We start from the raw sequence: 14,060 nt of genomic DNA, 5'->3' as shown, positions 1-14,060 counted from the left end.
CATCTTTGACTTTTCATTTCTCTCAAGTAATTTCTGACTACATTCAATCTCTCAGTTTTCTTTTGCTTCTCTATTAATGAAGTTTTGCACCCTCAAGTCCAGAGAAGCCTGACTTGCTTCTCCTTACTCATATCTGAATATAATTGTTCCCACTCTCATTTTGCTAATACGACTGGTACAGAATACCTTAGTAACAAAACAATATTTTATGAAAATTATTAAATTTCTACATTATCTAAATTATGAACATGCAGACTCTACATCAAACTATGCAATGGGGTCTCAAATTTGGGATCACCAAAATCCTCCAGGTACGTGGCATTGTTTTCCTGATTTTCTCGTCCTGGGGAAATGACAGCAACTGTTAATGACAACAACATCACGTTCTTCTCTTGCCATTAGACTGTGGCAGAGTAATAGAGGCACCCTTGAATATAGTTTTGGCAAGTTAAAAAGCACCAAGGACCAGAAATGGGATATTATTTCAGGTATCAGAAAAGCCCTTTGCTTACAACACTGAAAACGAATCACTGCTATTGCCTCCTGTGGCTGTTAACTCCTCTTTCTGTTCCTGTTTTTCTCACAGATAAAGACTGCTCACAGCAGTTGTCAGGCTTAGCACACTTTTTGGGAAGGATGTCTTGACCTACTTTGTTTCTTCTAAATGAAATCTTTCTTTGCCTTGTCAAAACTAATCTGTGCTGTCACCAGAGAGACAAGGGAAGCACCCCGAAGAGGAAGGAATGAATATATGTGACTGTGTATATAGATGTGTCGTCTAGTTCGGATGTGTGTATGCATATCTCAATATACTTACTAAAACTGTTGAGCCCATTAAATCTAAAAGATGCAACTAAGACTCCAGAAATCTGCTTGGTAGATTATTAATCACATATATAGGATTTTCTGTGTCTGGGGCAGAAAGTAAACCTCCAGAGATTCAGCTCCGAAAGGCTGTACCTGTTGTGCAGATAGGCAAAGGACTCATCAATTCTGGAGAAATAATAGAAGTCCTGGAGAGTCAGTAGGTCTGCCCTGTTCTGTGATTAAGTAAAGATCATTTGTTCTGTTCTCATTTTTCACCTTTTTCCGTTATAACAACCCTGCCACTTAACCTTGAAATAATTTTTTTAAAGTAGTACATGAGGTTTAGTTATTGCCAAATAAAGTTACAGCCATTCAAGATAATAAAGAACTAGGCCGACTGTCTAATTATCTTCAAACAGAGAAATTACAAATTCTTATCAAATCAAGAACCCCTATAATTCATCAATATCATGTTAAGAAGCAGAATTACTTTCTTAAGCAAAAATAGTTTCCCATGATTTTATGAAAGAATATGCATAGTTTTTACAAAATGATGGAGTTTGAATCACAATTCATCACATTGCAAATATTGCTGTTTCCAAGAGGCACACAATTCTAATAGTTCTTAGTGAGGAAAAAAGCAGATCTGCCGCTGCCTCCTTAGACAAGAGGGTTACTGGATCTTGCAGCCAGGAGGTTAATATAGGGAAGGGCATAGTCATGTGTCTCTGGGACCTCAGATGTTGCCAGGGCCAGGGTTTGCCATGCCTGTAGGGGTAGTATTTGCTAGACAGGGGACTTAGTCACAGTCTTCTTCTGAAGTACAGAAGTTGAGGATGTATTTTGAAATGATACATGTTTGAAACTGTCTGCACAGTTTAGGCTGCTTGGGAGGACAGTGTTGGAAGGCGATAGGAGGACACAAGGAACTTTGTAGGCAGTATTCCTCAGTCACTGGTCTTTCTGATGTTTAACATGACTATTGCCATTAGAAACCTTCAGTAGTTCAGCAGAAATCAAACCTCCTGTGGTATCATTGTCACACAAAGTATAATAGTCACTACCACTGAAGGAAACATCTGCTATCCCCAAAGATTCGCAAAGCATAAGAAAGTCACCCTTTCCATGCTGTGAGTAAGAGGGATAATTCCTTCCAACACCAGGGCTCTCAAGGTTGTCTTTAATTATTTCAGAGATTTTCAGGCCAATGGTACCATTAGTATGGTTTGGTGCAAATAACAGTCCCGGCCACAACTCTATCTCTTCTGCTCTTATGTACCTGCTAGGGACATACTGCTGGCTTGGACCTGAGACAAATACAAAGTTTTCTTCTGCAGTAACCACATCTGTGCTTCCTGTAGGTTTCAGTGAGATTTGGGAAATCAGTTCTTGGGTTTTTAGATCGGAAACTCGATCTGCATTCACTTTGCTTGAGTTGCTGGCCTCTTCTCTTTCAAGTTGGCTACAAGCCTCATTCCATCCAACCCAGTCCTAATGAAAGCATCAATAAGTTGGGGTCACTTTGAATAGTTATTCCAAAATAAATTTTCTTTCTTTATGGCTTTGGCATGCTAACCCAGATGTTTACTGCAAATCCAACAGGCAAAGTTAGAATAACAGGGTGAAAAACTTACATCTAATCTCACAAAATTTTACAAATTTTACCATATCACACCACTGCAATATAATGCAAGCTGCTGGTATTGCTTTGGTTTTGAAAGGGTGCACCTTTTGCATTCAGTCTGAGCTGGGATCCACTGGAGGAGTTCCACTTCTAAGGAGCAAGAGGCTGGACAGAAGCTCTGGTGGTTAGCTAGTATGTGGAAGTGGAGAGAAACTATAAACTTTCAGGAAGATCGGAACCATGTGTCAGTAACTCTGCTCAGGAGCTAGAATTATTAATCCTAGGGAAAAAAAAAAATCCTGTCATGAATAGAGGGTCATAAGAAAGAAATGAAATTTATTTCTTACCTTAAAATTCCCATTGTGCAAACTATAGAGTGGCTGAAAGAAAGCAGCTGGCGTGGGAATGTTAAAGCAGGCAAGCCTTTTTGCCCTAAAGTGAGAAAACAACACTTTTTAAAAATGGACAGTTTTTATGTGTTCTGTCTCCATGATACTGGTTAGATGAACCCCCCACACTTACATTAGTAAGATTGCACAAGAAGCCCACTCATCATAATTTCTAACTTCTCATGCAATTATTTTTCTGCCACCTGTGCATGCATTTAATGTTTCTAACTTGAAGCACAGACTCATAAGTTTCTTAGGAATATGTCACAAACTTAATATACTGGTCTATTAGTCATTATATGCACCAAGCTTTGTTTATCAGCTTACTTGATCTAAACTACTGTTTCTGAAAGTGTTTTAAAGAGTTCTAATTTCATTACATTTAAACAGAGAAATTCTGCCTGACATCCTTGCCCCTTTATTGGAGTCTATCCTATAAAAATATTTTATCATGTGGACATAATTTATTCTGTTTCTCTAAGAAGGATGCATATATGAAGCATAATAATGTATGTCAAGGCAAAAAAGAAAGAGATAGGAGATTTACCTATGCTCTGCCAGCATAAAAAATTGCAGAGGATGGTTGAACCAAAGTTCTAAACCCACTTTTTTCTCTGTACAACTTGGTCTCAAATGAAGCAGAGTGAGTTAACTTGCCTATATTGTTATTTTACCTACTGACTCCTGCCAGGAATATCACACGTAGCTTTGCACTGACGTCAGTTTAACCACCTTTATGGATTGCTGTGTACTTGGACTTTTAATTTATCTACATGAAACTTCAAGTATTTCCATGGGCTTAAATTTCTTCAACTCCAAGATACCATCATCCCTGGGCTTTAGCCGAATTAGGGAGTCCCAAAGGTACTTGCTCTCCTTAAGGACTGTATACTGGGTCATTAACTATCATGGCTGAGGAACATTCCAAGATTGCCAAAAGACATTCTGGAAATGACTGAGTCTGTGCAGCAGAAACAGGAAGGAAAAGGGATATAATGACTCTTGGTTTACCCTTTTCAAACCATGGAGATCAAGGGGAACTTAATGAAAATCACATACCTTGAGAAAAGCTTGCAGCTCCAGAATAAATAGAGTAGAGTGCCAAAAGTCACAGGAATGAATAAGTACTGCATAGATTTGGTATTTAGAATCTTTTTGGAGACTTTTTGGACATCTAGGAAAAGAATCAGCACATTTTTTTTTTTAATAAAAAGTCTGGAAGTCAAGATAGAACCCCAAATAGCCAAGCACTGCAAATGAAGTAGGCAGCTAAAGCCTTAAGGATAGTAATTTGGCTATGAACACTTGAAGAAAGCTACTTCTGATTTGAAAAGCTTCATTTTACCAAGTATCTTCTCTTTTTTTCAGAACATGGACATGAAAAGAAATGAAGTAAGTTGAAAGCAACATTCTTTGTACCTGCTCTTTGAAACACTGCTGTCTGGCTCCACTCACTCCACTGACTGTGGTACGAATTCTCATTTTCAGAAACTTTGCAGCGAACTCTTGCAACATAAGCAATGCCACTACGCAGCTCTGTGGCTTCAATTTCTACCTGTGGCAGTGAACTGGGTAGTGTCTTGTTCAATGCAACCTGCGAAGTATTACAAAGCATTGCTGTTAATGAGACTGGGCAAAAGGATGGTCTTTTAAATATTCTTTTTTTTATTGTTTTTTTCCCGTCTCTTTTTTTTCCCCCCAGATTTTCTTTTCTTAGATGCAAGAAAAGGGCCTGAATTATTATGGATGCAGGGTTCATGAGAAGAAGTGTTATTGAACTTCAGTGTTGATGTAAAATCTCTCAGCCTTAATATGTAAACTAGAAAGGCCAGCTTGAGTCAGCTGGTGGAGAGCCCTGAGCTGAGTGGCAGGGCCATTGTACCCAAAGAACAAGGCAGGATCACTGTATGCTTCATCCAGTTACCTCCCAGGACATGCTGTACTCCTTATACTGCAACTCATATTGTAGAATTTCAGCGAGGTACCAAGGCACATTCCGCACACTCCAGCATATCTGGCACTTGCTGGCAGTGGCATTGCTCTGGATGTTCATTGGTGGATCAAGTTTTACTGCAAATAGAGGAGACGGTGTTTTTCCTAGTGTTTGGGATACCACAAAAGAACATACCTTATATTATAGTGACTGAAGTAATGGAAAATAAAGCTGGGTCTAAAGAGGGATACTAACACTAGCAGTAGGTCAGGTTAGCTTACAGCATCAGAACAGCTACAGATCTGACATAAATTAATGATAACTCCAGTAGTCTCTATGATTAATCTTGCAAGCAAAGAACCACTCTGGATATCACATTCTGGCCTTACAACATACCACTAATACAGACAGGTTCAGGCCATGGGACATTCAGTTAAATCCATGATTCCTTGTTACATAATTTCTTAGAGAAAACTAAAACATCAAAACAAATAATTGAAGCAATCCAATTGCAAATTACCCAGGGCACAAGAAAACAGGTGGGAAGTATTGTTGAATGGTGCTCCAGAGCCAGCCAGCTCCTCTGAAGTCTGGGAAAAGTCAGGATGGAAAAACTTGGTGACTGCATCCTTACTGGCGCAGTGCACACAGTGATCTCTCTGGGGATGGGCGGTCTTGATTGTTTTCATTGTTTTCCTTTGCTATCTTTGAGACATCCTTTGTTAGGCAGCGTAGCAGACCTATCCTGAAGCTGCTGGGCAGAGCCTCAGCTCACAGTTCTGCTAGTTCATACTTACTGTGCTTGCGGGGATTGTACTCCGGAAAGGTCATGTATGTGTCATTATGTCCGAAGAAGTTTCCTTGGAGAGAGACTCTGTAACCATCTGTTTCCAAGATCTGGCTGGCTAAATGAATTGTGCAGTGGTACTGATTCTGCATACTCTCTATGGCAGTCAGTTTGCAGCTGGCATTGTGGCCCTTTGACCAGAGACTAGAAGAATAAAAAGACTGAAAGTTTCTTTTAAGTCATACAATTAAATGCTTTTCAGTTTATGGATGTGTGGCAACTTAGCACAGCACCACACTCTGGAAGACCGTGAATCTCTTTAGTGCAGACAGCAAGCAAATCAGCAGGCCAAAAGCTAGATGGATGGCAGGGCTGGATAGGGAGGAAGAGGACACCTTCATAACCTCACTGCTGAGAGCACCAGATCTCACAGGAGTTGCACAAAGCGTCCAGCAGCTGTTCCCTGCTCCCTCTGAAAGTGGGAGAGCTGCTGTCGCTGCAGGAAAGCAGGTAGGTAGCTGGTAGGAGTGCATGGACAGTTGATTACAAGTACATAGCACAGAGGTAACAATAAGCTGTACATTTAGTCCCCTTTCACTACAAACAAAGCAGTACTGACAGCAAAACATGCTGGACGTTGGTTTGATTTTTTTTGTGGTTTAGCCATTTATTAGCAATTTTTTTTTACATTGCATATGATCCTACAGGAAACTGCAATATCACACTTTATCAGCTTGCCCATCTTTCCTTAGATTTAAAATCCGGTATTAATAAGAGTTAGGGTATTTTTTACTTAATCATAGCAGAATACGAGGCATGTCAGAGTGGCTTATCCTCATGTAATAGTTACTGGTGGTCAAGACAGTGTTTCTATATAACTTAAACACATTCATCTCAAGTTATCCTATCAGTTAGCAAACTATTCATCCGATTTCTTTGACTGGAGGAAAAACTACTCAGATAATATTCTAAATCTCTTATTAAAGCTTATAACTGGACTTGTATTTATATATTCACTAATATACAATAAACCATTCGGTGTTTAATTTCTAGGCAAAAAGGAAAGAAATTACTAGAATTTGATTTGGCAGCTTTATGCAGGGTGGACTCTGAAAGTTCACAGGTCATGAGGACCAGAGGCCAGGAAGGGAAGGTTCTCTGTGCTGAGATGCCTGCCAGAAGGGTTCACTAAACATATCGAGAGCCCACAGCTGACAGAGATCATGCAGCCACGTGCATTTGACCTTTGCTGCAGCCCCTGAGGCTCTGGGACCACAATAGAGAGCAGCTTCTGAGGCAGCTTCTGAGGTCTGGGGTGATGAGATGGCAGAGCTGGCTGTGCCACAGGTGTCCTGCTGTGGAGGAGCAAAGCCACAGCTGGGCTCCATCTCTGCTTCTCAGTGCTGTCCTGTCCATGCCAGGGCTGGGGTTGCCACACACAGCTCTTGGTATGCAGCTCTTACTTGGTGAAATGCAGGTGGAAAGGTCCATCACCCACGGGCTTCTCCGTTACCCACGTGCAGCTCACAGTAGTCACATAGTTATTCAGGCAGCTCAGGCCACCAGAGAGCTCTGCAGCGGAAGGAGACCAGAACTGGATTCATGTATCACTGGATGATGCCTTACTCAGTACACCAAATAAATGTATTACTTGCAACTACTTCCTTTGCTGTCACTGTGTCTGATCTTCCTCATCACATTCTTACTCTGTTGTAACACTCTTCACTGCATGAGGTAAGTGTAAGATCTTAGAGCAGGGACCTTGGCAGTGACTACACTTTTTCTGGTGCCCAGCTTGTCCCAGTATGTGCTCAGTCCCCTAGGCCTGGTACTGTCAGCCAGCTGTACTGGTTCCTGGGACATGGGAAAGGGCTGTCGCAAGATCTTGCGTTGCATACTGAAGGGTCTGTGAATGAAAAATGAGCACAGGCACGTACCTGTCTTTGTACAGTGGACCTTTTCTAGATCTCCCCTTACCTCTTCCTCTTCCTCCACCGAAGAGCAGCGCAGCAGCAGTGCACAGCTGGAGGCCCAAGTGCCACACAGCTCCTCCCATTCCAGATAGTATCTAGAATAGAAATAATCGTTAAGAGCAATTTTGTTGGTATTTCTACCAGCGGGTTGAAGCATTAGCTGCAGGCTTCTGCCAGCCTGACAAAAGCTGATCCCAGATCTGTCAGAGAGGGCACCAACTCAGCTATATAATTTCTTTGGTAGGAACTGTTCTTCTCATGGCAGTGAACAGTACTTTGCACTAAAGCACCAGCAGCCTGAAAGGAAATCTACAATTCCTGCAATTTTGTCATCTGGTTTATGACAATTTAAAAGCATCAGAGAGCCACGGTGGCTTGGAACCGATGTTTGCGTTTCCTCAAATTCTGTTTCTGACCATAGTCAAAACCAGATGCTTAGAGAGAATCGTAGCAGTAGAGCACAGATGTTCATCTCTGAGCACTCTCAGTCTCCAGACATTTGCAGCTCAGGGACCTCCTGGAGCAATATTATTTCTGCATATTCAGAAAACAGACACAGAGAATAACTGGTCAAAGCACTCATTGGGAGATATAGAATACTTAGGGCCTAGTCATTACCCCAAGTCACTGAAAGGTTATGTAAGGATGTTTGAATTGTATCTTCTGCAATATGGGACACTACATCTCTACAAGGTTATACTAGGCTCACTCTTGTTAACCAAAAATTGTCTCCTGATGAAGTTTTAACTTAAAAATATACTTTTTCACTAAGAGTTTCTGATTTGATGATTTTTTGGCAACATTCAATATGAAGACTATGGACCTGATATATTCAGCTATATGGGGTGTTTTAAAAAGATATTTGCAGTTTGCTTTATTAGCTCTTACCTGAATACAGCAAATGAGCCCAGTACAGCTGCAAGGAGAGTGCTGCTCCAAAGAGCCTGAAACCCAGAAAACTTGGAGTGAGTTTGTAGACAGAGACCACTAATCGGTATGAACAAAAACAGTTTCTTGAAAAATTTAAAAAAATATTGAAGCAACAATGTTTGTGCTACTTGACTAGAACAGACACTGATCTGAGCTTTACAGCTAGGGTAACAAGAGAGTGGAATGTTCCACCTCACAAGAACTTGGGTTAGTTATTATTAGGAAAAAAAAAAAAAAAGAAGAAGAAGAAAAAAAGAAATCTTGCCAGAGATTATGATCTATCTCTCCTTCAGAAGAAGCTGGGGAAAAGGGAAGGAGTGTCAGGATAGGAGAAACAATAAGTACAGCATTAGCACAGGACCAAGTGTATATAGCCTGACTACAGAATAAGATTGTGATTTCTAACCAACGAAAGGTCTGAAGCAGTCTTTAACAGAAGTGAACAAGAAGAACCTTTTGCTTAGCAAGGACTGTGATATAGTAATCATTAGGATTGTTTTACTGAAGAGATTAAGTGAGCTGATCCATGACCAAGAATATCCTTCCAGTCATGAATTACACGAAGCTGGACAACATCATCCACGTGTAACTACTTGCATCTGATTATGCCTGTCTACAGTGCCCCTTGTCTGAATAAAATTGTGAAATAATTACAATGTTTCAGAAACTGATCAAGAGAAAAGGAATATTTCTGCCTTTTACTTCGCCACCTCTTTAATTATGGGGTTTTTATAAATATCCTGTTTTGCTGCACACTTTCTTCAGGGTGGGGGTTGTTGAGAGGAAGTATCACCATTAGCTGATTTTAGCTGAGGGAGGCTGGGAGCTATGAAATCTCTCTCCTTATCATTCTAATCAGGTTTGCTTATGGTCCCTGTGATAAATACAGAAATACTGACTAAATATGAAATAGAGAGAGCTGCATTAAGTATAATTGTACATGTGCTTACAAGAACTTGTTCAGGCACACAAACAAATAAACAAACTTAGGTCAAGATAACTAAGCCAGGACAGAATGCTTCCAGGTAATTTCTACGAATTTAATTAACTCCCCCCACTCCCACGCAAGAAGTTCTTTGTTCAGTTGAAATGTGTTAGACATTTCTGGCTCTCTAGCTCACCTGGAGACAAATACAGCATGTTTAAATGCAAATTTTTGTGTTAGAAGCCATAAATGTTAGTCATAAGTAGGTCACAGAACACTGAATTCTGAAAGACTTATCAGAAAATAATTTCAGGAAATAGCACATAACCAACTGAATGAGATTCTGCAGTACATTAGTGCAATTGGAAGAGCTAACATACAGACTGTGGATACATATCAATTAAAAGAAAAGTTATTGCAGCTACATGTAGCATCTATAATGCCATTAATTAATTTCTTCTGTTGGAATCAACACTAAACAAAAATTTTCTGTAAAAATGAAAATGCTTCTGAAAAGGGCTATGCAAATGATTTAGTCCTGGATAACTTTACTCAGAAATCAAAAATTACAGACCAAGTGAATCTCTTTAACTTAGCCAAAGGCAAAGCTGAGTAGTCATTTCACACCAGCCATAAGTATCTTACATGAGAAGATTATTTCAATTAGGAGAAAAGTATTTTCTTTTAATTCTTTTTTAAATCTATGACAGAAAGATGGAAAGAGTCCAGTAGTTGGACAATGAAGGTAGATACAATTGGACAGAAAGGAAGAGAAGAATTTTAACAAAGGGGAACTATCTTTATTGCTGAAACCTCTTGCCTAAACATATGCAAGACTTCTAGTCTTCCTATTAGCTCAGATGGAAGCTGAGTACTAGCTGTGCAGGTGCAATTACAGCAGCTGCTAGCAGTGGAAGACAAATCAACTTCTTAACTGGATACCTTGGGGACCACACTGCTTGCTGCTTTCTTGTGTTCTAATGTCCAGTTTCTGCAACACTGCAAAGCTGTGGGTGAAGGCAGAAAAACTGTATGAGAACTACTGTCAAGAAGGGAGCACCACCTTCACTCTGCAGGAAAGAGAGACAAAATGTCTGAGATGATGCCCTGAAATGATACACTAGGTATGCTGCCAGCAGTCTATCAGCACCAGGAGGTGGTAGTGACCTTTATTTCCAAAATGGTCTCAGGCTGGTTCAATGGTGTTTCCATCCTTTCTGTATGTTTCCAGGGCAGAATTCTGCCTGTTGTCTGCACAAAGAAATGAGGCCTTGCAGCCGTGCCTTTCCCCTCCCCTCATGTAGTTCCTGCCTCCACTTTCCAACAGGAATTTTAAGTAATTTTAACCAGAATTTGTACAGTACAGATTTTCAAAATGCTTTCATCTGCTTATTAACAGAAAGACAGATGATTGACTGTTATTGCTAAATCTATCACCAGAAATTCATATTCTGGGATTCACTGCCAGGTTTGGGGTCCAATTGAACACACAATTAAAAGACAAAATTTTGTCATAAGAATTTGTAAGGTAAAATAAATTATTTGGTAGATACCACTGAGAGAGGAAGTAGTACAAGCAGTTGACAGCACTGTCACAGCATGTGGGTAGCCTAGATATCATCTAGGTTTTAGAAACTCTGTAAAGCAGAACTTTACAGGGAGACTTGAAGAATGAGGTTGATGTAGCCCAAGAGAATTGTAAAGCAGTGCTTCAATGTGTAAGCAGTAGCATGGGGGATGATTAGGAGAAGTAGATTTAATGATCTAGTGCGAGGTGGAAACTGACATCATAGAGTTAACTTCTAGATGGGGAAGTGAGAGAAGACAAGAGGACAAGAAGAGGCTGTCAGTGACTTTAAAAGTGGGGACAAGAAGCTTATGCTTGATGAGATAGAGAGAAGAATAGTGTAGATAAATGTAATGGGCTCAAAGGGATGGACACAAAATAGGAATTTTATGTCTCTGACTTATGGATGATTACAAGTAAGATCAGTTTTACAAAAGCCTGATAAAATATTAAGTATCATGTAAGAGCATGAACAAGGATTTCACATGGAGATATGTGCATAAGATTCTTCAATATGCTTTGGTATCCTTTGATATGTATGATATTATATGCCAACCCTCAGCAGACAGCCAGGAGTTCTAGGTTTTTTCCACTTCTGATGTCAACTTTTTTATAAGGTATGTTGTTTAATCAATGTAATTTTTTCTTGTTGCAGCTCATTCACATGGTCTTGTATGCTTACCTCAGTCTTAGAGGAACTCAGAAACTTCAGACTCTGATTTAGCAGTGGCTCTGTACTCTTTCAAAATGTCCTTTGCTTGTTCTCGCTCCCAGGGCAAGATTCTCATGTTGACAAGACACTCAACAAGGTCTAGCAATGCATATTTGCAGCCCAGAAAGCCAGTTGTATCCTGGGCTGCATCAAAAGCGGCATGACCAGGTTAAGGGAGGGGATTCTACCTCTCTACTCTGCTCTTGTGAGACCCCCACTTGCAGAACTGTGTCTAGGTCTGGTGTCCTCAGCATAAGAAGGACATGGAGTTGCTAGAGCAAGTCTGAAGGAGGCCACAAAGACAATCAGAGTACTGGAGCCCCTCTGCTGTGGAGACAGAATGAGAGACCTGAGCTTGTTCAGCTTGGACAAGAGAAGGCTCCAGGGAGAACTTAGAGCCACTTCCCATACATAAAAGAGTTATAAGAAAGCTGAAGATGAGCATGTAGTGATGGGGCAAGGGGGCATGTCTTCCAACAAGCAGAGGCCAGGGTTACATGGGGTGTTGGGCAGAAATTTTTCTCTGTGAGGGTGATGAGACACTGGCACAGGCTGTCCAGAAAAGACATCCCTACCCCATCCCTGAGGGTGTTCCAGGTCAGGTTGGAAGGGGCTTGAAGCAACCTGGTCTAGTGGAAGGTGTTGCTGCCCATGGCAGAGGGTTTAAAGATCCCTTCCAGCTGAAGCCATTCCAGGATTCTATGATACAATGAGTGGTGCACAGTGGGAGCAGACACAGCACATCTGGTCCCTTGAATGCTCAGTTTCCGTTCCGTACATCTTAGCAACTAGTCATAAATGACCTGCTCTCCCTTTGCTGTAATCCCTTCCTTTGCTCACATCTCTTCCAGAGGCAGCATCAACAGGCAGTAAAGAAAGGTAGGACACTGACTAAGACCTACAAAGTAAAACCGTGACAGTTTGGCAGGCAATAATAGTATGTCTGTACCGACAGGTACACCCCTTCCTCCACTAAGATTACCCAAAGTACAGCGTCTCCAGAACAATCTGTTATGCTAGTACGTGTAATTGGAGGGGTACCCATTATAAACAATCATCCCTGCCTGTAAGAGAAGATTTTTGTAGGTTCTTTAAGAAAAACTATTGATGCCTTATCTACTTTCTGAATACCCAGGCCTCTAAGCGTTTCTGGCAGAAGCACATCAAATGTGCCCAACAGGCTCACGTGAGACATATCTTGGGGAATAAGGAAAAAGTAGTTGGATTTTCATATCTCATATAACCAGCCTTTTTCTCTCTTCATCTTTGGAGAGCCATTTTCCCAATAATTAGATGCCGACAAACAGCCATGTACTTTATAGATCTGATATACTTGGACCCCAGAAAAAAAGCTGCTACAAAGGATGACTGCAATAAAGCAATATTCATGCACACACATATAAATACACACATACATTAAAAAAGTATGTTTATGTCTATGAAGTCCCAAACACTGAGGACTATTTTGGCTGGATTCCTTCACATTCATCTCTTGCAGTCAGAGGGGAGTACCTTGTTCAAATGGTCCTTCTTTCAGGCACAATCCATCAGAATTAATGCAATCGTGTTTTGTGCTCAGCAAACTATCAGAACAAAAGTGAAAAGATACTCCTGGTCTTCAGGTTCCTAGTTCAAGAAACAATATAGAATTCCACATTTAAATAAAGAAAATATTTTTCCGTATTTTAGTTCTGTAGATGTCTCCTAACATTATGCACCGGAATGCATAGAACAGAAATATTTTAAACTGTCTTACCAGCTCAAAAGAAATGTACTGTTCACACTGCTTCTGTCCCTTGGTAGTTTAAGCTGTGTGGTTTGATGATCAGGCAGTAGCAGCAGTGGCATAATAAAGCAGAGCTTACTGTGCCTGATTTTAAAGATAATCTTAAAAACCAATGAAAAACTGCTCTGATTATCAGATTGAGTTAAAGTAGCTACATATGTAATTTCTCATTAGTCATGGAGAAACAGGAATTTCTGCTAAAGGGTTAACATTTAGAAGGCCAAGTAATTTGCTGAATAGAAAAGTATCTGCTTGCAACTTTTATATAATCAGGTCAACAAAAGAGCTTTCTAAGTGACCTAAAGTAATTTTCTAGCCCTGTGTTGATGTGAGGCTAAACTGCTTCCACCCAAGACCTGTACCCAACTGTGTTCAGATCCCTGCAGCACCCCTGAGCTGCCCTGTCCTGTACTGCTTCCACAGCCAATTGCTGCACTGTGCTCAAAGGGCAGCTCTGGAAGCAAAGGCAAACAAGCATTGCAGTGCCTCCTTGTCCTGATACTAGAGTGTATAAGGAAGAGATCTTCCCATGCCCAGCAGCAATGATGCAATGGCAGAGTTACAGCCAGGATCCAAGTCAGTCCTGTACGTGGGTCTAGTGCCAGAGAACAGAAAGAGAGAAGTAGT

At 40.7% G+C, this 14,060-nt stretch overlaps 1 protein-coding gene across 1 annotated transcript; it reads right to left on the bottom strand.

Moving 5' to 3' along the window:
- Window positions 1-1,758: 1,758 nt before the first annotated feature.
- Window positions 1,759-10,368, bottom strand: LOC120759824 (interleukin-9 receptor-like). Its single transcript, XM_040079456.1, has 10 exons — window positions 10,311-10,368; window positions 8,402-8,457; window positions 7,518-7,608; window positions 7,004-7,112; window positions 5,551-5,744; window positions 4,745-4,890; window positions 4,240-4,414; window positions 3,880-3,994; window positions 2,779-2,863; window positions 1,759-2,298 (listed from the first exon to the last, which is right to left on the bottom strand). Exons 3-10 carry the CDS (start codon window positions 7,594-7,596, stop codon window positions 1,759-1,761), a joined length of 1,443 nt encoding a protein of 480 aa, XP_039935390.1. The 5' UTR covers window positions 7,597-7,608; window positions 8,402-8,457; window positions 10,311-10,368.
- Between the last annotated feature and the right edge of the window lie 3,692 nt (window positions 10,369-14,060).

Source organism: Hirundo rustica, chromosome 15, assembly GCF_015227805.2.
Source record: "Hirundo rustica isolate bHirRus1 chromosome 15, bHirRus1.pri.v3, whole genome shotgun sequence".
Classification (NCBI taxonomy): Eukaryota; Metazoa; Chordata; class Aves; order Passeriformes; family Hirundinidae; genus Hirundo; species Hirundo rustica.
The sequence above is the reverse complement of the archived record's forward strand: the minus strand, read 5'-3'. Positions and strand labels throughout refer to the sequence as shown.